Consider the following 20533-nt stretch of genomic DNA (forward strand, 5'->3'; position numbering starts at 1 on the left):
ATTATCATATATATGCAGTCCAGAAAATGCGAAGGGTAACGCCAAATTAAAGATTATAATCTAATGCATAGGGCTCGAGACCTCACGAGATCAGTCAGTATGGCAAATAAAGAATCCAAGAAAGATAATGATCGATAGACACAAAATAATGCAGCGAGCTAGCTAGCTAGAGCGAATCAAGAGATCTTTAAAACGTACATGTTAATTATTAATTTATTAAGTGATATTATTGTCAATTTGAGAGAGACATAGAGATCAGAGGTACTATTGAAGTCCAACAAATCCAGCTCGGCCGGGATGAGCTAGTAGCTTCTATATAGTGCGATGAGAACTAAATCTGTGAATGATCATGATCATGATCATCATGTATATATAGCTCATTAATCAGCAGAAAACCCAGTTTCTTCGACAGGCTTATTCAGTAGTGGGATGAAATTATCGATCTACAGGCTGCAAAGAGAGCCAACAAACCTAGCTAGCTAGCGTACATGATAATGCATATTTAATTTATAATAGCATCGTTTTAATAATTAATTAAAAAAAAAAAAAAAAGCAGACATGAAACGACATTTTGTAAAGTAATCTCACATCACAGCAAGTAAACAAACCAAAAGGAAAAGAAAAAGAAAAGGGAACAGAAATAAAAATTAAAAAAAAAAGGGGAATTAATGGATCCTGATCGTAGTCATACATGGAAATGGGTTAACCCTCCCATGCTATTGACAGTAACAACCACCAAAACAAAAAGACTATATATCTTTAACATGAGCCCCACATGCATAATATTGCTTATGATGTAAAGGTTGCTTCATGGAAAGTGGAAACACCAGCCAACCCCTACACATTAATATAAAGACCATCTCTCTGAGCAAGTCAAGTCTGGAATGCACAAGCTTCTGTATTTTTCTCTTGCAAATAGAGTACTCAAGCCTTCCTAATTACATTAAACTAGCTAGCATCTCTGAGTATTGCTTTTTTTTTTTTTTTGGACTGAAGGTTTTAAGCAATGAGTTCTCCAGAGAAGAATGAGTTAGGGAAAGGAGTAATGAGAAGGAAGGAAAAAGTTTCCGTAGCCGTGCTTTTCAGGTATGCTGATTGGGTTGACATTTTGTTGATGTTTTTGGGTACGATTGGTGCTATTGGGGATGGCATGTCTACAAACTGCTTGCTCGTCTTCGCTAGCCGTATCATGAACAGCTTGGGTTATGGAAAGACACAACAAAATCGTGGGAAGTTCATGGATGAGGTTGAAATGGTAAGTAGGTCAACAATCAGCGCAATCTTCTGATCTCTTTCTGTCTCTCTGTCTCTCTAACAGCTGACCATCATTTCCTCTTTTGGGTTTTGTTAACAGTGCAGTTTATACTTCGTGTACTTGGGATTAGCAGTAATGGTGGTGGCTTTTATGGGTAATTTCAAAACATCTCTCCCTCAGTACTCCCCACCCCCTTCATTTGCAATTTGCTTTCAGAGTACAATGCATAAGTGTTTGGTATGTTTATCTCAAATTAAATCTGTCCACTTGTCAACAAGGTCTCTCAATTTAAGTTTGTAGGGGAATAAGGAGACATCATCATCATATATAGTTACAAGACTGAAAAAAAAAAGACGTGGTCATTTTCTGAAACCCTAGAACGCCCCAGTCTGGAAAAAGGGAGACGAATAATCGTTTAAATATAATATTGCCATCTTAAACACAAGGATCAAGACTTGAATTTCTTTGGGGAATCGTTCAAAACCCTTGCATAATTTGAGAGATAGATCAAGATGGCTTCTAGATTAACTGAGAAATTATGTCTGCAGAAGGTTATTGTTGGAGTAAAACAAGTGAGCGACAGGTGCTGAAAATTCGTTACAAGTATTTGGAAGCTGTTCTCAGACAAGAAGTTGGGTTTTTTGATTCACAAGAAGCAACTACTTCAGAGATCATCAATAGCATATCAAAAGATACTTCTCTCATACAAGAAGTTCTTAGTGAAAAGGTAAAAATTCTCCTTAAATATGAAGCTTTTCTTAATTATAAAGAACTGATGATCACATGATATGTAGATCTACTTTCTTAAAAAAAAAGATGTGATCCAACTTTTTCTTGTATCCTTTAGAACTTATACGAACTTTTGAAGGAAATTATCTGATTATTAGTACATGACTGACCTGCACTTTTTTTTTTCTTCTTCTTCTTCTTATAACTTTTTGCTTTTTATGTATCTTTCAACATCTATATGACCAAGATCTACCTGTCAATGTGTTGTTTTCTCAATCCAAAATCAATTGTAAGGAAAAATAAATAACTTGTTTCACCATTAATATTCTCTCTTTTTTTTTTTTTCTGTTTGTAATTTTGATTTCAGGTGCCCATATTTTTGATGCACTCGTCAGTGTTCTTGTCAGGCCTTGGATTCGCCACTTACTTCTCTTGGAGGCTGTCTTTAGTAGCTTTCCCAACTTTACTCTTGCTTATTATACCGGGACTGATCTATGGAAAATATCTTCTCTATTTGTCCAAGAAGTCTTACAAGGAATACAGTAAAGCAAACACCATTATTGAGCAGGCTCTAAGCTCCATTAAAACAGTTTATTCATTCACTGCTGAAAGGATAATTGTTGAAAAATATTCGTCAACATTGGATAAAACCACAAGGCTGGGAATCAAGCAAGGCATTGCGAAAGGACTTGCCATTGGAAGTACAGGTCTTTCTTTCTCAATATGGGCTTTCCTAGCTTGGTATGGAAGTCATTTGGTTATGTACAAAGGTGAAAGTGGAGGAAGGATCTATGCGGCTGGAATTTCCTTCATATTAAGTGGACTGTACGTATGAGTATTCCAGTACTTGCTAGCTTCAGTTTTTCCATTACATCGATCTTTCATGAATTAAACATATTGTTAATTTCTGGTTTCTCTGAGCTACGGTCTAGTACTATAAATTTTTGCACATCCTGTTCAACCCATTATAATAAATTAGGGAGAAGTACTTATACGTACATTACAGGCTCATTAATTGAGCCATATTGCATGAGGCATATGCCTAACATTATTAGCTAGAACTTGACTTTTCAGCATTTTCAGCAGTATGAGTACCTAATTTGTTGTCAATGGTCTTAATTTGGATGGCTTTCCCTCCCCCACACACAAAGCATGGAAGATGAGTTCACAGATTTAATCCCGGCCCCCACACAAAAAGCCACATTTTTTTCTTAATTAATTAGTTTATATATTGCGAAAGGCCTGTGACCTGGTTGGCATGTATAACCCCCTGCCTCCAAAATGGAGGTATGAAGTTCGAAACCCTCTTCCCCCGAATAAAAAAAAAGTTATATATATTCATGTTCACCTTAAGTTAAGAAGCTGGATTTTCTGTGTAGAAGCTCCTGATCATGAGTCTTATCTAACAAGAGAATGCCCAATTTCTAGGGGAAATTAAAGATACCAAACTTATGAAACTATCAGGAGATGATCAGTGCCTGAAATAATTAATTGCTTGCACTTATCAGCATCTTATAACAACATTGTAATAATAGATCTAACTAAATCAACAATGTATACATTTCAAGACAAGCTGTGATCAAATGATGATGAGACGCACGGAGAAGAAAACCACGCACAGTGAAACTGTGAAAGAGAAGATCTTTTCTTTCATGGGCAAACCATGGCGCACTAGTCTATTGCACATATACAAGTACCATTCCCATCACTTTCTCCAACAACCACTATTAGTTTTACATGCATTATCCAGATTAAGTTTTAAACAAAATTCACAATTTTGTACAAATTTCAATGAATAGTGATTATAAGAATATTGACGTTTCTTTCGCTACTTAAACATATATAATATTTCCCACAAATTGACAAAGTGTGTTTGTTTTTTCCAATATAAGTGTAGCATGCCACTTGTTAGAGATAATATTATCTAATCAAATCAGAAGACTTGATTTTTATAATCACCGTATATTTACCTAGCTTGTCAAGGGAATATCACTTGATTTCAAGATTTTTAGTACTTCATCTCATCTCTATGTATTGTGATCAATTCGATGAAAGCTATTTGCGAATCATGTGCATGGTAAATGTAATGCAGATCTCTTGGCATGGCACTTCCAGATTTGAAGTACTTCACAGAAGCCTCAGTAGCTGCTACACGAATATTTGATAGGATCAATCGGGTACCTTTAATTGACGGTGAAAATACAAATGGAGTTGTATTGGAGAAAATTAGAGGAGAGCTAGAATTCGAGCATGTCAAATTCACATACCCTTCTCGTCCAGATTCAGTTGTTCTCAAAGATTTCAATCTTAAAGTTGAAGCTGGGAAAACTGTTGCTCTTGTTGGCGCCAGCGGAAGTGGCAAATCCACAGCAATTGCATTAGTGCAAAGGTTTTATGATGCAGATGAGGGAGAAGTGCGACTTGATGGGGTGGATATAAAGTCACTACAGTTGAAATGGATAAGAGGGAAAATGGGGCTTGTTAGTCAAGAACATGCACTCTTCGGGACATCAATAAAGGAAAACATAATGTTTGGGAAGCTTGATGCTACCATGGAAGAAGTCACGGCTGCAGCCATGGCTGCAAATGCTCATAACTTCATTAGGCAGCTTCCTGAAGGATATGAGACCAAGGTGGGTTATGTTATGAAAAATATCATAATATATATGCTTATTTTTTAAGTTCAAATCATTTTTAAGTACTGATTAAGAATGTCTTTATCTGGAGTTTGCTATTGATATGTTTGCAGTACCTAAAATAATTAATAACAATTAGGACTTTATATTTTTGGGGTGGGGGGATAAATGGTAAGATATAGTTGCTAGTCATGACCTTCATCTCATATAGGGACTTTGAATCTGGTCTTATATATTAGATAGGGAAGTTTTAAGCAACTGTGCTCTTTGATACATAAAGCTCTGCTTAGTGCTTTTAATGATCTTTTAGTATCATATATGATATATATATATATATATATATATATTTATATATATATATATATTAGGATATATGGTAGTACTCACATCTGCATATATAGTCACAAAAGAACTAGCAATAAATAGGACTACTCCCCCATTATTTCAATCTAGTATATTTTTCTGATTTGGGGATACTGCGTCTGCCCCATTAATCTATGTTAATCTATATGAGCCGTGCAATCTATAAACCTCACACTCTCATGTATATCTATTTAAAAATATATTATTTTATTTTTTTATCTTATTTTACTTACAAACATGTTTAGAATCATTTTCATTACGTAGATAAAATAATAAAATATATATTTTTAAATGAGTGTGAAGTTTATATCTAAAATTTTTCAATCCATATTCATCTGATCATGTATAACTCAATTTCATTCCACCTAGAATACAATCAATGTCAGAACTAGAACATGCGCGCACGCCTTTAAAAACTGTCATGATTATATTCAATATTCTTAAACAAGTTAATATATTCACCTGTTTCTAGATCTCTCAAAGACTTGATGTCAAAATCAAATTGCGTTCATGCAGTGTTCTCACATGTCATAAAATAAAGTAGACTGTCATGATTGCATTTGATCTAATTCTTCCTACAGCTAGCGCAAACTAAATATATAATGACTTAGCAAGTTCGGAGATAAATGCCATCACATTCATCCAATCAAACCTAATCTAGGATGTTCTAATATATATTGATCAATATCTATTTAGATAGTTTCAACAATTCACTTTCTCAATATTCATATATAATATTTCAACTACATTCACAAATTAAGGAGGTTAGACTAGCTAGGCTAGGTTGCATGAATTTTCATATTCTCATTTACTCATCAATATTGTCTTTTCAGAGTGTGATATCCCAAATGATAAGAATAAATATAGGTGATGTATCAGATCTTATATTGTTTGGAAAGAAGAAATCTTGCTATTTATACTATTTCAATAGAGCTCCAATTGTATCATTGACTAATCATTTTAAAATATAGATTATGTAGTTTGGCCTTTCATTGAAACCTTATATGGAGAGAATACATGAATCCTACAAATAATAATTTGTTAATCAAATTGTACTACTGTATTCTTAATTAAATGGAGCAGGTTGGTGAAAGAGGAGCTTTATTATCAGGTGGACAGAAGCAGCGCATTGCTATTGCCAGAGCCATCATCAAGAACCCTGCCATTCTCCTGCTTGATGAAGCAACAAGTGCTCTTGACTCCGAATCAGAATCATTGGTCCAAAATGCACTTGATCAAGCTTCTATGGGAAGAACCACCCTGGTAATTAATGATCCATCATCATCTACTTTCAATAATATTCATGACGATCATGTGGCTGGCTTTTAGAATCTTACCTCCTCGATCTTTTTGGTTTTTCATTTGATCATGATAGCTAAAGTCAAATAATTAAAAGATATGCATTGTTACTCTCCCTCTTATCATTTTCAGCCACACTAATAATTGATACGACATTTTTTAAGTGTTCACGCCTTACATGATTTATATATATGCAGTAACTCGCTCGTACGTGTTGATTACAATGATCTGCAGGTGGTTGCCCACAAACTCTCTACAGTTCGAAATGCAGACCTCATTGCTGTCTTTGGTGGGGGTTGCATAATTGAAATAGGTTCCCATAACGACCTCATCAATCGACAAAATGGTCACTATGCGAAACTGGCAAAACTACAGAGACAGTTCAGTTGCGATGACCAAGAACAAAGCTCTGAAGTTCGTGTTTCTTCAGTAACAAGAAGCAGCGCTGGTCGGCTTAGCACCGCCAGATCAAGCCCGTCACTGTTCCCAAAATCACCACTGAGCGTCGATGACCCTCCTCCCATATCTCACCCCCCACCTTCCTTTTTCCGACTTCTCTCTTTGAATGCTCCAGAATGGAAGCATGGTCTTATTGGAAGTCTTTCAGCTATAGCTTTCGGGGCCGTCCAACCTGTCTATGCCCTGACCATAGGAGGCATGATAGCGGCATTCTTCGCACAAAGCCACGAAGAAATGCGTGCCAGAATCCGTACATATTCCCTAATTCTCTCTTCACTTACCTTGGTTTCTCTCTCAATGAACCTCTTGCAGCACTATAATTTCGCTTACATGGGAGAGAAGCTGACAAAGAGAATCCGATTGAGAATGCTCGAGAAGATATTGAGTTTTGAAACAGCTTGGTTTGATGAAGAGCAGAACACTAGCGGGGCCTTATGTTCGAGATTAAGCAACGAGGCTTCCATGGTTAAATCTCTTGTCGCAGACAGAGTTTCTCTAATAGTCCAGACCCCTTCCGCCGTATCCATTGCAATGATCATGGGGCTAGTTGTGGCTTGGAGGCTAGCACTCGTCATGATTGCAGTTCAACCTCTCACAATTCTATGCTTTTATACGCGTAAAGTTTTACTCTCCAGCATCTCAACTAACTTTGTCAAGGCACAAAACCAAAGTACTCAAATTGCCGTGGAAGCAGTCTACAATCATAGAATTGTGACTTCGTTTGGAAGCGTGGGGAAGGTTCTTCAATTGTTCGAAGAAGCTCAAGAGGAGCCCAGGAAGGAAGCCCAGAAGAAGTCATGGCTAGCTGGGATTGGCATAGGGTCTGCTCAGTGCTTGACATTCATGTCATGGGCTCTGGATTTTTGGTATGGAGGTACACTTGTGGAAAAGGGAGTCATATCTGCGGGGGACGTGTTCAAGACATTTTTCATATTGGTGAGCACCGGAAAGGTCATAGCAGAAGCAGGGAGCATGACTTCTGACTTAGCAAAGGGTGCTGCTGCGGTTGCATCCGTCTTCAAGATTCTTGACCGCCAGTCTCTCATTCAAGGGTCCTATATTAATGTAAGTTTCATCTTCAAACTCTTGTCACTTTCTTTATCAGTCGATACATCTGTCTTAAAAGTACTGTTGCAGAAAATCCATGTTAAGTTAACTAATTAACTTCTGCATTTTTCATGTAGGACGGGGGTGACAATCGTGGAACTAAATTGGAGAAAATAAGTGGAAGAATAGAGATGAAGAAGGTTGATTTTGCATACCGAAGCCGTCCTGAGTGCTTAGTGTTGCGTCAATTCTGCCTGGAGGTGAAACCGGGCATGAGCATTGGACTTGTTGGGAGAAGTGGGTGTGGCAAATCAACAGTAATTGGATTGATCCAGAGGTTCTATGATGTTGAGAGGGGGTCAGTGAAAGTGGATGGGGTGGACATAAGGGAACTAGATATTCACTGGTACCGGAGGCACACTGCACTGGTTAGCCAAGAGCCAGTCATATATTCTGGCACCATTCGTGACAACATTGTATTCGGGAAGCTCGATGCACCGGAGAATGAGGTGGTGGAGGCTGCCAGAGCTGCCAATGCACATGAGTTTATCTCGTAAGTATTTTCTTGATAGACAGCAACATATATGGGATTTGGCTTTTGGCAAACTACAACAATCATGAGGTAATTAGTCTAATATTATTGATCACTTCATTGCAGATCACTGAAAGAAGGGTATGAGACTGAATGTGGAGAAAGAGGAGTGCAATTGTCAGGAGGGCAAAAGCAAAGAATAGCAATAGCAAGAGCTATAATTCGGAACCCAACTGTTCTGCTACTAGATGAGGCAACAAGCGCTCTGGACGTGCAATCTGAGCAACTTGTTCAAGAAGCATTGGACAGAATCATGGTAGGGAGGACAACAATTGTGGTGGCACATAGGCTTAACACCATAAAAAAGCTCGATTCGATCGCGGTTGTAGCGGATGGGAAGGTGGTGGAGCAAGGAACCTACGCTCAACTGAAGAGCAAGCGTGGTGCCTTCTTTAGTCTCGCCAGCCTTCAAAATTTGGGTCCAACCTGCACTTGAAAAAAATGGTGTAGTACTGTTGGTACTGTATTTTATTAGTGCATGCATGCTGCTTGCTTCAAGAGTAAGGCAATGGCACCCAGCTTGAGCATGGCTGGCTTTTGGGTGGGAAGTCTAGCCTTAACAGTGCACCAGTACTCTACCTTAATGCCCAATGTACATATCATATGGCTGGATACAGCCAATTTTATGGTAGTGTTAAGAGGCTAAGGTACAGACCAACTCTCCCAATAACAAAGCAATATTCCAGCTTAAGCTGGAGTTTGTAAAAACGTTCATGCATGCAGGATGTATCTTTTTTTTTTTTTTTTTTTTAAGGATGGTCAAAAATATATAAAATAATTATCTTAGCTCAATAATTCATTGCAGCTTTGTATTAAGTTGTTTTTTAATGAATCACATCAATGTTGATCTAGTAGTGATCTAATATACCAAAAATGAGCTGCGGAAAAAGAGGGGAAATAGAAATTTAACTAAAATTATGAGCAGAATGTCAGTAGGCCAAAGAAAATTAACATCATGATGAACTTGTTGCTATTATGGAATTAGGCCTTTTTCTATCACTTGCCAAAAAAGAAAAACAAATGAATTAAGTTAGATAAGGTAAAAAGCAAACAAACAAAACAATTAATCATGCTAATAAAGTTTGGGAAAAAAATCTTAAATGATCCAAAAATGACAAACATATAATATAGGATTACGGGAATAGATCAGATCTCTCTTTAATTTGCAAGGCCATATTGGATGGTATAATTCTAGAGAGAGAGAGAGAGACAGATTGTGTGAGTGCTACAATGTTTAATGATGTGTCTATCTTTCTTTATACTGAATCACTAAATTTGATTAGATAATTAGAGAGAATCTGAATTGGAATACTGAGAGGCTGTAGCCCTCGGCCTATATATTGCATCTGCCTGCAACAGTCACATGGTCCAAAATTAGGAAATGAATGGCTTTCATAAGTGAGTCTTGTCCTTAGTGTTTGAGATTGAAAGCCTAGCTACTCGTATATCAAAACCCCTAAACCAAGGGCTAAGTTCAGGTACAAGTATTTGGTATATATGGGTAGTGTCACTCTGATATTGGCCTTATGAAAAAAATGTGGGGAGCAACCATTATTTGGCAGCAGCCACTAGCAAAATTACTAATTTCTCCCTACAACAAAATGCACGCGTCGCTCAGATTTTACCTATTTGAATCTTCCAGTAGACCTCCTCTCCCCATCCCCAGCCCGCATTCCTTCCATTTACACTCTCCCCCCACCCCTTCGTCTCACCTATCCTCTCCCCCACCCCCCGTGTCTTGTGCATCCTCTCCCCTCCTGTAACACCCCGGTCCCGCACGGGTCGGAGAGTTACTTCCTAACACTTAAACTCACATTTCAACAATATAAAAATATACTCCAAATTCTCAATATCATATAGAAAATTCGATTAAATCTAATTTCCTCAATATAACCAATTTTCCAAAATGCCAAGTCATTATAACACAATAAAACTTCTTAATAAAAATTGACAATACTCATCAAAACTTCCTATGCTTGAACCACCACTTAAATCATCTCACCCAATGCATCATAATCTTGATCCTCAGCTGAACCATCATAATATCTGAAAAATATTGTGGAGATAAGGGATAAGTTATCAACAACTCAGTAAGCAGAGAACATATACTAGCATGTAAACATGAGCAGTTATAACGTTCGATATGCAGAACAAAACATTTTCTTTCAGAATGCATAAACAACATTTTTACTTTCGGAATGCATAAACAAAACTTGATACAAAACATCAGAGCGAAATTTTCAGAAAAACAAACTTGTTCTCAAAAAGAAAATCCTTTGGCATTTCCAAACTGAAACATTATATTCATATCATCTCATAGCATCACATCGGGACAAATACCATGTTTAACCCTCGTAGTAGGGTTATAAACCACCATTATACCTGTGGCTGGGTCGTATTCCATGTTTCACCCCCGTGGTAGGGTTATAAACCATCATTATACCCGTGGCTGGGCCTTAACAGGAACAGAACGGAACATCATCGAAACCAGATCACATTCAAATACAGAATCAGAACTCATGCCAAGGTTTTCAGATGACACATCATATCAAAACAAAATACTGAATAGCTCCAGATCATTTCACATGTTCGAAATAAACAGAATCCAAAACATCTTCATTTATTTATAACAAAAACTTTTAGATTTTTCATATTCGCTCCTTTTGCATAGTTCAGAACAAAATGTGCAAAATCAGCTCATGTCTACACCAGTCATGACAGAAAATAATTTCTCTTATATAGAATTTATGCATATGCAGAACAAACATTTGAGGTCGTTTTCATATTTCTTTTCAAACAAACATGCATATTTTTAAAGTCGACCTCATTTCATTTCTTTTATGCAAAACTAGTATATGAACCCCGCTTACCTGGACTTCTTAAGTACTATTCTGAATCTTTCCACAATCACGCTGAATGAATGTCCATCATAACCTATACAAAACACTAAGCGTTACTAAATTTCTAAAAGGACTTGCTAAAACTCTCCGTTTACTTAAAATTCATACTAAGGAAATAGTTTTGACAACTATTTAGTTATCAGAAATCTAATAACTATATTATCATTAAAAAAATAGTCTTAAAATTTTATAAAATAATTTTATCAAATATGGCAAAACAACTTAGATTCATTTCAAAAATTAGCTTAGTCATATTTAAAACTCATATCTCTATAAACTATAACAAACGCGATAATTTAATACTGTCAACATATAATGTAGTAGGAGATTCATAAATTTCTTAAGCAATAGGAATTCATAAAATATTATGAATCATATCTAATTTAAAAACCTAAGGACTTGTATCATATAATCGGCTCAGTGTTTAGAAAAAACAGATTAAGTACTTCTAATTTACAACTTAATAATATACTTATATCAAATTCAAATAATAAAACAAGTTGGAAACTCATTTAATAAAATTGAAAAAAAATCTTTTTATTTACAATTGAAAGTAATATAATTATACTTAAAACAATTTCTTCAGCATGCTTTCCAAATGCTATACGACAAGGGATTAACATAATATAATTTAAATAATTTCTTTATACAATCTTATGCCAAAACACAGCCTTCACAAAATAAGTATAATAGATAAACAATGACACCAGAATAGAACCTGCCAAATAACAGGGATATTTTAGGAAACATGATAAAATGCATGGGTAGATTTATGGGAATAAAACGTAACCCTACCATGCGATGGAACCAAGCTCACCGTGAGGTAAAACTCGCAACAACGAATTGGAGCGGCAATGGGTGGATGTCGACAGTGGCGCAACTGGATGTGGAGGCAGGGCACAAAGAGAGGGAGAGTGTGAGAGAAAGACGTGAGAGAGAGAGAGAGAGAAAGAGAGAGATCACACCACAACAGGAAAAGAAAAATACTCACCGAGGGAGAGCAGGGAACACGTGAAGGTGCAGGGGCTGGGCTGGCGAGAAACAATCACGGCAGACTCCTCCATGGCAAGCGGTGGAGTTCAGAGTGAGGGAGAGAGCATGAAGACCATGCCGACAGGGAGTAGTCGAGAGGGGTGAAGGTGCTGCGATGGTGGCTCACGACGACTCCAGGTTGTGGCGTTGCTATGTTTTATGGGCTTAAACCAGAGCAATTTCGGTCTCTGCTTCCCACGAATGTTGGTGATGGTTGGTTGGGTGCGACGAAGCTTCGTTGCCGTGGGGTTCTTGATGCAAGGTTGAGGCGTCGGAAAGGATTGATGAAGGCTTGAGTGCACGTTGAGGTGGCTTGTCTATTGCTTCCTGAACGTAAAGGGCAGCAGTGCAAAAATTGCTGCTTGTTGCCGACTGTTGAACTGCGCATAGCGATTGGTTCCTATATGAGGACACGAAGGTGCCGGGCCATGGAGGCTGTCCCGTAGTGGTTGGATGGTGGCGTTTCTAGGTGCCTTGCGACGTGATGCGGAGAAGTTAGATAGATAAAGAGAGAGGGCGTGAAGGCAACGACAACTATGCTAGCCTACACACAAGAGGGAGAGAGATAAAAGGATGGGATGAAGGAGAGCAGTTGAGAGAGATTAGGACGTGGGTAACTGGGAGGGAGAAACCATTGGCGGAAGAGAGAAGAGAGGAAGAAGAAATTAATAAATAAAAAATAATAATGAAAGAACCAAGAAGATAAAATGATAGTAATAACAAATAAATAAATTTAAAAATAAATAACTAAAATAAGAGTCGAGTGGTTTTTCTTTAGCGTCAGAGCTTCTTTATGGTCGTGTGCTAACATTTGGTCTGGGTGTTACACCTCCCCTCCCCCCGCCCACCCACCCACCCGACCCCCGTCAAGGGCAGGCGAAGGACAGTGTCGTTGATAAAATGCTTTGAAAGGGAGGAGTGAGCAAGATAGGAGAGGAGGGTCTTGTACTGGGCAATGCTATTGAAGATCAGTTATTGTGATGTTTATTTCCTAGAAACTCTTCATATTTCTATTTTACTATATTAAGCTTTCTTATTATTAGTCTGTGTTGGAAGTTGTATTTTTGTTTTAAATGAATTTTGTGAGTCTCTATGTAAGCTTATAAATGCATGATCAGTGGAAGATGAATAGCAGAACCATAGTATCAATCCGTGAACTAAAAGGGTTGAGGTTTCTCAAGTGATTTCTCTGTTTTCCTCTGTTTTTGATTCCATTGTTTAAAACCAACAATTGGCATCAGAGCTAACCAGGTTCATCTGAGGGTCGAAAATGGCTACCTTTGGAGCATCAACATCTGTTCCTATTTTCAGTGATGAAAATTATGATTATTGGAGCATCAAAATGAAAACTTTTTTCATCTCTCAAGATTTGTGGGATGTAGTGGAAAGGGGGTTGACAGTTCCAGCAGTAGGAGTTTCGGATTCAACTCAATCCAAGCAAGAAACTACCAAAGATGCAAAGGCATTGTTCATCCTACAACAGGCTGTGTCTGAATCAATCTTTCCAAGATTGATGAGGGCTGAAACTTCAAAGGCAGCATGGGAGATTCTGCAGGCAGAATTTCAAGGAAATACTAAGGTAAAACTTATCAAACTTCAAGGCTTTAGAAGAGAGTTTGAAAATTTAAAAATGAAGGAATCTGAAGCAGTAAAAGAATATGATTCCAGATTAATTGAATTAGTTGATCAGATGCGTGCCCAAGGTGAAGAGGTGACTGATCAAAGAATTGTTCAAAAGATTCTGATTAGTTTACCCCGAGAAGTATGATCATGTAGTAGCAGCTATTGAAGAGTCAAAGGACTTGCAAACTTTGTCAGTTACTGAGTTGATGCGTTCCCTTCAAGCCCATGAGCAAAGATTAGCTAGAAGGAATGATGGTTCTTTGGAGCATGCATTTCAATCAAGAGTGAATCTGAAAAACAAAAAAGCAAAAGATTATAAAAAGAAGCCTCAAAAGGATTACAAGAATTCTGATCAAGTTCAAATGGAAAACAAGATGAAAGGGAAAATGGGCGAATTTCCTCCTTGTGGTATCTGCAAGAAGACAAACCATTTAGAAAAAAATTGTTATCATGCCGGGAAGCCACAATGTTGGAATTGTAAAAAAATTGGGCATATGGAAAAGGATTGCAGATACAAGAACAATCAACAAGCTAACTATTCAGAAGAAAAAGGAGAATGAGCATTTATTTTTTGCATGTCAAGCTCTCACTCAAGAAGAGAATATATGGTTCATAGACAGTGGATGTAGCAATCACATGGCAACTGATGAGGCTATTTTCACTGATCTAGACACCTCTATTAAAGCCAAAGTCAAGATGGGAAATGGAGAACTTGTTGAATCTAGAGGAAAAGGCACAGTGGCCATCTCAACAAAGAAAGGTACTAAGTTTATTAAAGATGTATTACTTGTTCCTTCTCTTGATCAAAATTTGTTAAGTGTCGGCCAAATGATGGAAAATGGTTATTCCTTGTGTTTTGAGAATGATTTGTGCAAAATTTATGATGAAAAAAATAAAATGGGATTGGCTGAGGTAAAAATGGGGAGAAGCAGAAATTTTCCCATTCAATGGAGCTTTCCTAAGGCTATGGTGGCAACTGTGGATGAGACAATGTTATGGCACCAAAGATTTGGGCATTACAATCTCAATTCTTTGAGATTATTGAATCAGAAGGGGATGATGAGAGACTTACCTCTCCTGGAAAAAGAAACTGAAGTATGTGAAGGGTGCATGGTTGGAAAGCAACACAAACTGCCATTCCCTTCAGAAAGCAATTGGAGAGCTAAAGAAAAATTACAGCTGATTCATACTGATGTATGTGGACCAATGAGGACTTCAACTCTCAATCAAAGCAGGCATTTCATTCTTTTCATAGATGATTTTACTAGAATGATTTGGGTTTATTTTCTTCATGAAAAATCTGAAATTTTTGGAGTTTTCAAGAAGTTCAAACTGCTAGTTGAGAAGCGGTCTGGCCATAAAATCATATCATTAAGGAGTGATAGAGGCAGTGAATATAACTCCAAAGAATTTGAAAAATTTTGTGAAGCTGAGGGGATAGAACAACAGCTATCTGTGGCCTATTCTCCACAACAAAATGGAGTGTCCGAGAGAAAGAATAGGACAGTCATGAAAATGGCAAGATGCATGTTACTTGAAAAAAAATTACCCCAAGAATTTTGGGGTGAAGCAATGAACACTGCTGTGTTCTTGCTCAATCGCGTGCCTACAAAAGCAGTTGAAAGTTAGACACCTTATGAAGCTTGGAGTAGAATTAAACCCTCTGCAAGTTTCTTAAGGGTGTTTGGTTGTATTTGTTATATTCATGTTCCATCTCAAAAAAGAACTAAGCTGGAAAAGAAAGCAGAAATAGGGATATTTGTGGGATACAGCAACATTTCAAAAGGTTTTCGAATTTTCAACTTGAAAACAAGAAAACTGGTTGTAAGCCGTGATGTAAGGTTTAATGAAAATGCATCTTGGGATTGGGAAGCTGACAAAGTGACTAAACAAAGTGTAGAGGTACCAATTGAGTCATGAATAGAAGAAGGAGAAGAAGCTGAAGCAGAAACAAGTCATATTCAGCAAACTCACACAGAAAGTCCTATAGCTACTCAAGTATTCTCTGATGATAGTGAAGAACAAGACTTCTTAGTGAAGTATACAAGCATTGTAATTATGCTACACTTGAGCCAAATAGCTTTGCAGCAGCTTCAAAGGAGGAAGTTTGGCAGAGAGCTATGAGAGAAGAAATTAAAATGATAGAGAAAAATGAAACTTGGGAGTGGGTTTCTTTACCAGCAAATAAAGAAGTTATTGGAGTAAAATGGATTTATAAGACTAAATTAAATTCGGATGGCTCTATTTTGAAGCATAAAGCAAGGTTGGTTGTCAAGGGGTATGTGCAACAACATGGAATAGATTACAATGAAACTTTTGCTCCTGTTGCAAGGATGGAGACCATTAGAGCCTTAGTTTCACTTGCTGCTAGGGGTGTAACCGGTCCGGTTTTGGATAAAATTTAGGACCGAACCGGTATGTACCGGTTTTGTATTTTTCAAAACCGATTACGTCCCGATTACCCTCCTAAACCGGTACCTCCGGTTTTACCCGTTTCCGGTCCGGTCCGGTCCGGTCCGGTTTTTTTTAAATGTAAAAAATATATAATAAAGTATTAATTCTTATTATAAAATGTTATCAATAATTTAATATATATATTATGCTTAAAGCATATGATCAATTAAATTTTCATCTTTAAGATTAAACTTTTATTTTATAAATTATAACAACATTATCTTATATATAATTATATTAATAACATATGATCAAATAAATTACAAATATTCATATTTAAGATAAACATTTTATGTTATTATTTATAAATTATAATATGAAAATTTTTCATATATGATATATAATTATATATATTATAAATAAAAATTTAACATATAATTATATATTATATATATAAATATTTTGTATAATATATAAAATTAATTTTTATATTTTTTTTCCAACCGGTCCGGTTCGGTCCGGTCCGGTCCCGAAAACTACGGAACCGGAACCGGACCGGAACCGGCCAGTTTTCATAAAATAAGAACCGGTTCCGGACCGGACCGGTTCAAAACCGGACCAACCGGTCCGGTTCGGTCCGGTCCGGACCGGTTTTCCGGTTTCCCGGTTTAAATTTACACCCCTACTTGCTGCTCAAAAGGGTTGGAAAGTTTTGCATTTGGATGTGAAATCAGCATTCCTAAATGGGGTGTTGGAAGAAGAAGTTTTTGTGGATCAACCCGAGGGGTTCGAGAAAGAAGAAGGCAAAGTCTATAAACTGAAAAAGGCCTTGTATGGATTAAAACAGGCACCAAGGGCCTAGTATGGGAGAATCGATCAATATTTTATTGAGCAAGGCTTCAAGAGGAGCAAGAGTGAACCTACCTTGTATGTAAAGTCTCAAAATAGTAATGATTTGATCATTGTATCTCTTTATGTGGATGATCTGGTTTTTACAGGAAGTAATGTTGGAAAAATTGAAAAATTTTAAAAATAAATGATGGCAAGTTTTGAGATGAGATTTAGGAAATATGCATTATTTCCTAGGTATGGAAATAAGTCAAGAAGCTGAAGGAATCTTCTGTTCCCAGAGGAAGTACACTGAAGATCTCTTAAGAAGATTCAATATGTTAGGCTGTAAACCTGTGGCAACTCCATTAATTCCTAATGAGAAATTAAAAAAGGAAGATGGTGGAAATAAGGTGGATGCTTCGATTTATAGAAGTTTGGTAGGAAGTTTGTTGTATTTGTGTAACACCAGACCTGATATCTTGTATGCCACTAGTTTACTTTCAAGATTCATGCAATATCCTAGACAATTACATCTTGGAACAGCCAAGAGAATTTTGAGATACTTGCAGGGAACTATCAGCTTTGGTATTTGGTATAAGAAAACTTCAAATACAAAGCTGGTGGGATTTACAGACAGTGATTGGGCAGGTTCATGTGATGATTTGAGGAGCACTTCAGGTTATTGTTTTAGTCTAGGATCTGCTATGTTTTCTTGGAGTTCGAAAAAGCAAGGCAATGTGGCACAATCAACTGCTGAAGCAGAGTATGTGGCAACTGCAAGTTGTGCAAACCAAGTCATTTGGTTGAGAAGAATACTTGAAGACATGGGGGAGAAACAGTTGGAATCTACTGAAATTTTCTGTGATAACAAATCCGCAATTGCAATTGCCAAAAATCCAGTCAAACATTGTAGAACTAAACATATTGCAATTAAATATCATTTCTTGCGTGAAGTTGAATCAAATGGTGAAATTGCTTTGAAGTTTTGTAGATCAGAAGAACAACTTGCTGATATATTCACAAAGGCACTCCCAAGAGACAAGTTTCAGTTTCTCAGATCACAGCTTGGTGTAACTGGAAATCACATCAAGGAGGAGTATTGAAGATCAGTTATTGTGATGTTTATTTCCTAGAAACTCTTCATATTTCTATTTACTATATTAAGCTTTCTTATTATTAGTCTGTGTTGGAAGTTGTATTTCTGTTTTAAATGAATTTTGTGAGTCTCTATGTAAGCTTATAAAAGCATGATCAATGGAAGATGAATAGCAGAACCATAGTATCAATCCGTGAACTAAAAGGGTTGAGGTTTCTCAAGTGATTTCTCTGTTTTCCTCTGTTTTTGATTCCATTGTTTAAAACCAACAAGTGCGAGTTTCGAGTCCGAGGTCCTTGAAGTGGGAGAGGACGTAATGGGTGGTGTAGACGGAAGCTTTGGTTCCGACGAGGTGAGGGAGCTGGGTGAGGGCTTGGAAGTAGGAGGCCAGGGTGTTGTTGTTGGCAGAGGAGAGAAAAATCTAGCAGAAGCGGATGAACGGGTGGGGAATGTGAACGAGTCTCAACGGAGAGCATTCGTGGGTTTGAGGAGAGGTTTTTGGGACTTGATAGTTGGGAAAGAGGAGAAAATGCTTGAGATAGAAGCCATACTTAGATTGGAATGAGCGATGATTACAATGTTGAGAGGTTTATGTTACAAATCCTTCATGTCTGCATTTGTTCGATTGTTTATTTTCATTTCCTCGACTCTTTATGAACAAAAATGGTTCCTACATGCTACTTTGGTGCGTTGTAAAGATTGTCTTCTAGTTCTGGGTGACATGGTTCACTGTGTGCACCGACCAAAACAAAACGTGTGTTTTGTAAAAAAAAAAGAAAAAAAAAGAAAAACAGCCACGTAAGGTGTGCAATGTGTGCACTGCTACAGTGGTTGCTCCCTAGTTTTACTCTGGGCTTATAGCCCCTTTTCATTCATGTTAGAAAAATTGTTTTGCAAAGCTCTAGCCTAGATCTCCTAAATGTCAATACTTTATGTGTTATGTCTTTTCTTTTTCTCTATACATTTCTCCTTAACTGCTTAGCAATACATTGTCATGCATATCTTGCCTCCCACATGCACCAGAATGAGGTTTCTTTCCTTACTAGAGGGTCACACTTCTTTGTCATTTTTTTTTCTTCTCAACTTCTCTTTCTATTTGTGCTAATTACTTATATGAAATCGGCGTTTCAATCCATATTGGACTGAATAATTCAAATAAGGAAAAAAGATACTCTAAACTTTTTATTCGAATTGATCAAGAGCTTTATACTAGGAGTAGGCGGTGGGGAACGCCCCCCGCCACCCCTCGTCCATTGCCCCAGTGTTAGGGACCTCGGTATAGTCCCTAAACACTATGTTCTTCTCTTTTTTATTCTCCTTGTGATGACCAAAGTGGTTAGCCCTCTTGCTTGGCCTTGAACAAAACGTGGCAATGATGGGTCCCTAGGTTAATGGAGGTTTGGTGTTTAGTGATGAAATAGTGTATGATGGTGATGAAAAGGTAATCTAAGTGATTAACTCAAGCACTTGAGTAGTGAGGCATGGCTAGAGTGGAGACTCTTGGAGTTGGCGCTACTTGTGATGTGATTAGGGTTTGGATGATGAGTGAGGCTAGATTTTGGATGGAAGATGGTTTGCCAAATTGTGGGAGGCAATTTAGGATGTGTATTTCGGCTATGGTAAGAAGGAATGGATTGATTGAGTGGTTGAATAAATTAGGATGATTCCTAGAATTAAGGGATTAAATATGGTAGGTATGACCAATCACATAAGATCAAGGTCTATGGATATGGAAGGGAATTAGGATTCCAAAAGTGTAGGAATCCTTATATGGTAAGTGGGGGAATTCGGCTAGGACAATTGGAGAATGGAAGAAGGGCAATTTGGGGTATAGCCGAATATGGAAAGTATGGATGGCACTATGTAGGCGTATGGAGGTATTTGGGAGGTGAGAATTGTGCAAGAAAGTGTATGAACACAATAGAAAATATATGAACACTCAAGAACTTTGAATGAACACAATTGATAAACAAATCAACTTCAATTCATGAATTGCACAAAGTTGAAAGGAAACCTCATATATTGAATAAAATGAATCACACATACTCACAAATTGCAAGGTGATGATTCTCTTCTTAGAATTCATGAATTTCACAAAAGTAGCCCAAGTGCATAAGTATCGAAAATATGATCTCAAAAATAATGTAGTCGTACTCTAGGAAAATTGTCAAAAGATGTAAACTAAATGACTAAGAGTCCTATTTATAGAGATTACAAAGTGGAAACTCCCAATAGGTCCTTTGAAATATAATTAAATAAAATAAATAAAGATAATAA

General features: G+C 37.2%; 2 protein-coding genes across 2 annotated transcripts; both read left to right on the forward strand.

Moving 5' to 3' along the window:
* Nucleotides 1-892: 892 nt before the first annotated feature.
* Nucleotides 893-9146, forward strand: LOC108991404 (putative ABC transporter B family member 8). Its single transcript, XM_018965642.2, has 9 exons — nucleotides 893-1255; nucleotides 1355-1409; nucleotides 1804-1982; nucleotides 2352-2809; nucleotides 4077-4617; nucleotides 6067-6246; nucleotides 6517-7806; nucleotides 7926-8341; nucleotides 8447-9146. Exons 1-9 carry the CDS (start codon nucleotides 1007-1009, stop codon nucleotides 8814-8816), a joined length of 3738 nt encoding a protein of 1245 aa, XP_018821187.2. The 5' UTR covers nucleotides 893-1006; the 3' UTR covers nucleotides 8817-9146.
* A 4436-nt stretch (nucleotides 9147-13582) lies between these two features.
* Nucleotides 13583-17334, forward strand: LOC109014779. Its single transcript, XM_035695236.1, has 5 exons — nucleotides 13583-14015; nucleotides 14062-14343; nucleotides 14447-14695; nucleotides 17064-17160; nucleotides 17328-17334. The coding sequence occupies exons 1-5, from the start codon at nucleotides 13583-13585 to the stop codon at nucleotides 17332-17334; spliced, it is 1068 nt and encodes a 355-aa protein (XP_035551129.1).
* The last annotated feature ends 3199 nt before the right edge of the window (nucleotides 17335-20533 follow it).

The sequence above is a fragment of the Juglans regia genome, chromosome 10 (assembly GCF_001411555.2).
Source record: "Juglans regia cultivar Chandler chromosome 10, Walnut 2.0, whole genome shotgun sequence".
In the NCBI taxonomy this organism is placed as follows: domain Eukaryota; kingdom Viridiplantae; phylum Streptophyta; class Magnoliopsida; order Fagales; family Juglandaceae; genus Juglans; species Juglans regia.

Coding starts and splice junctions, on each gene's coding strand:
- LOC108991404 (XM_018965642.2), top strand. CDS start 1,007: ATGAGTTCTCCAGAGAAGAATGAGTTAGGGAAAGGAGTAATGAGAAGG. Junction 6,247..6,516: donor CTATGGGAAGAACCACCCTG/GTAATTAATGAT, acceptor AATGATCTGCAG/GTGGTTGCCCACAAACTCTC. Junction 7,807..7,925: donor TTCAAGGGTCCTATATTAAT/GTAAGTTTCATC, acceptor TTTTTCATGTAG/GACGGGGGTGACAATCGTGG.
- LOC109014779 (XM_035695236.1), top strand. CDS start 13,583: ATGGCTACCTTTGGAGCATCAACATCTGTTCCTATTTTCAGTGATGAA. Junction 14,344..14,446: donor GGGCGAATTTCCTCCTTGTG/GTATCTGCAAGA, acceptor AAAGGATTGCAG/ATACAAGAACAATCAACAAG. Junction 14,696..17,063: donor GGCCATCTCAACAAAGAAAG/GTACTAAGTTTA, acceptor ATGTGAAATCAG/CATTCCTAAATGGGGTGTTG.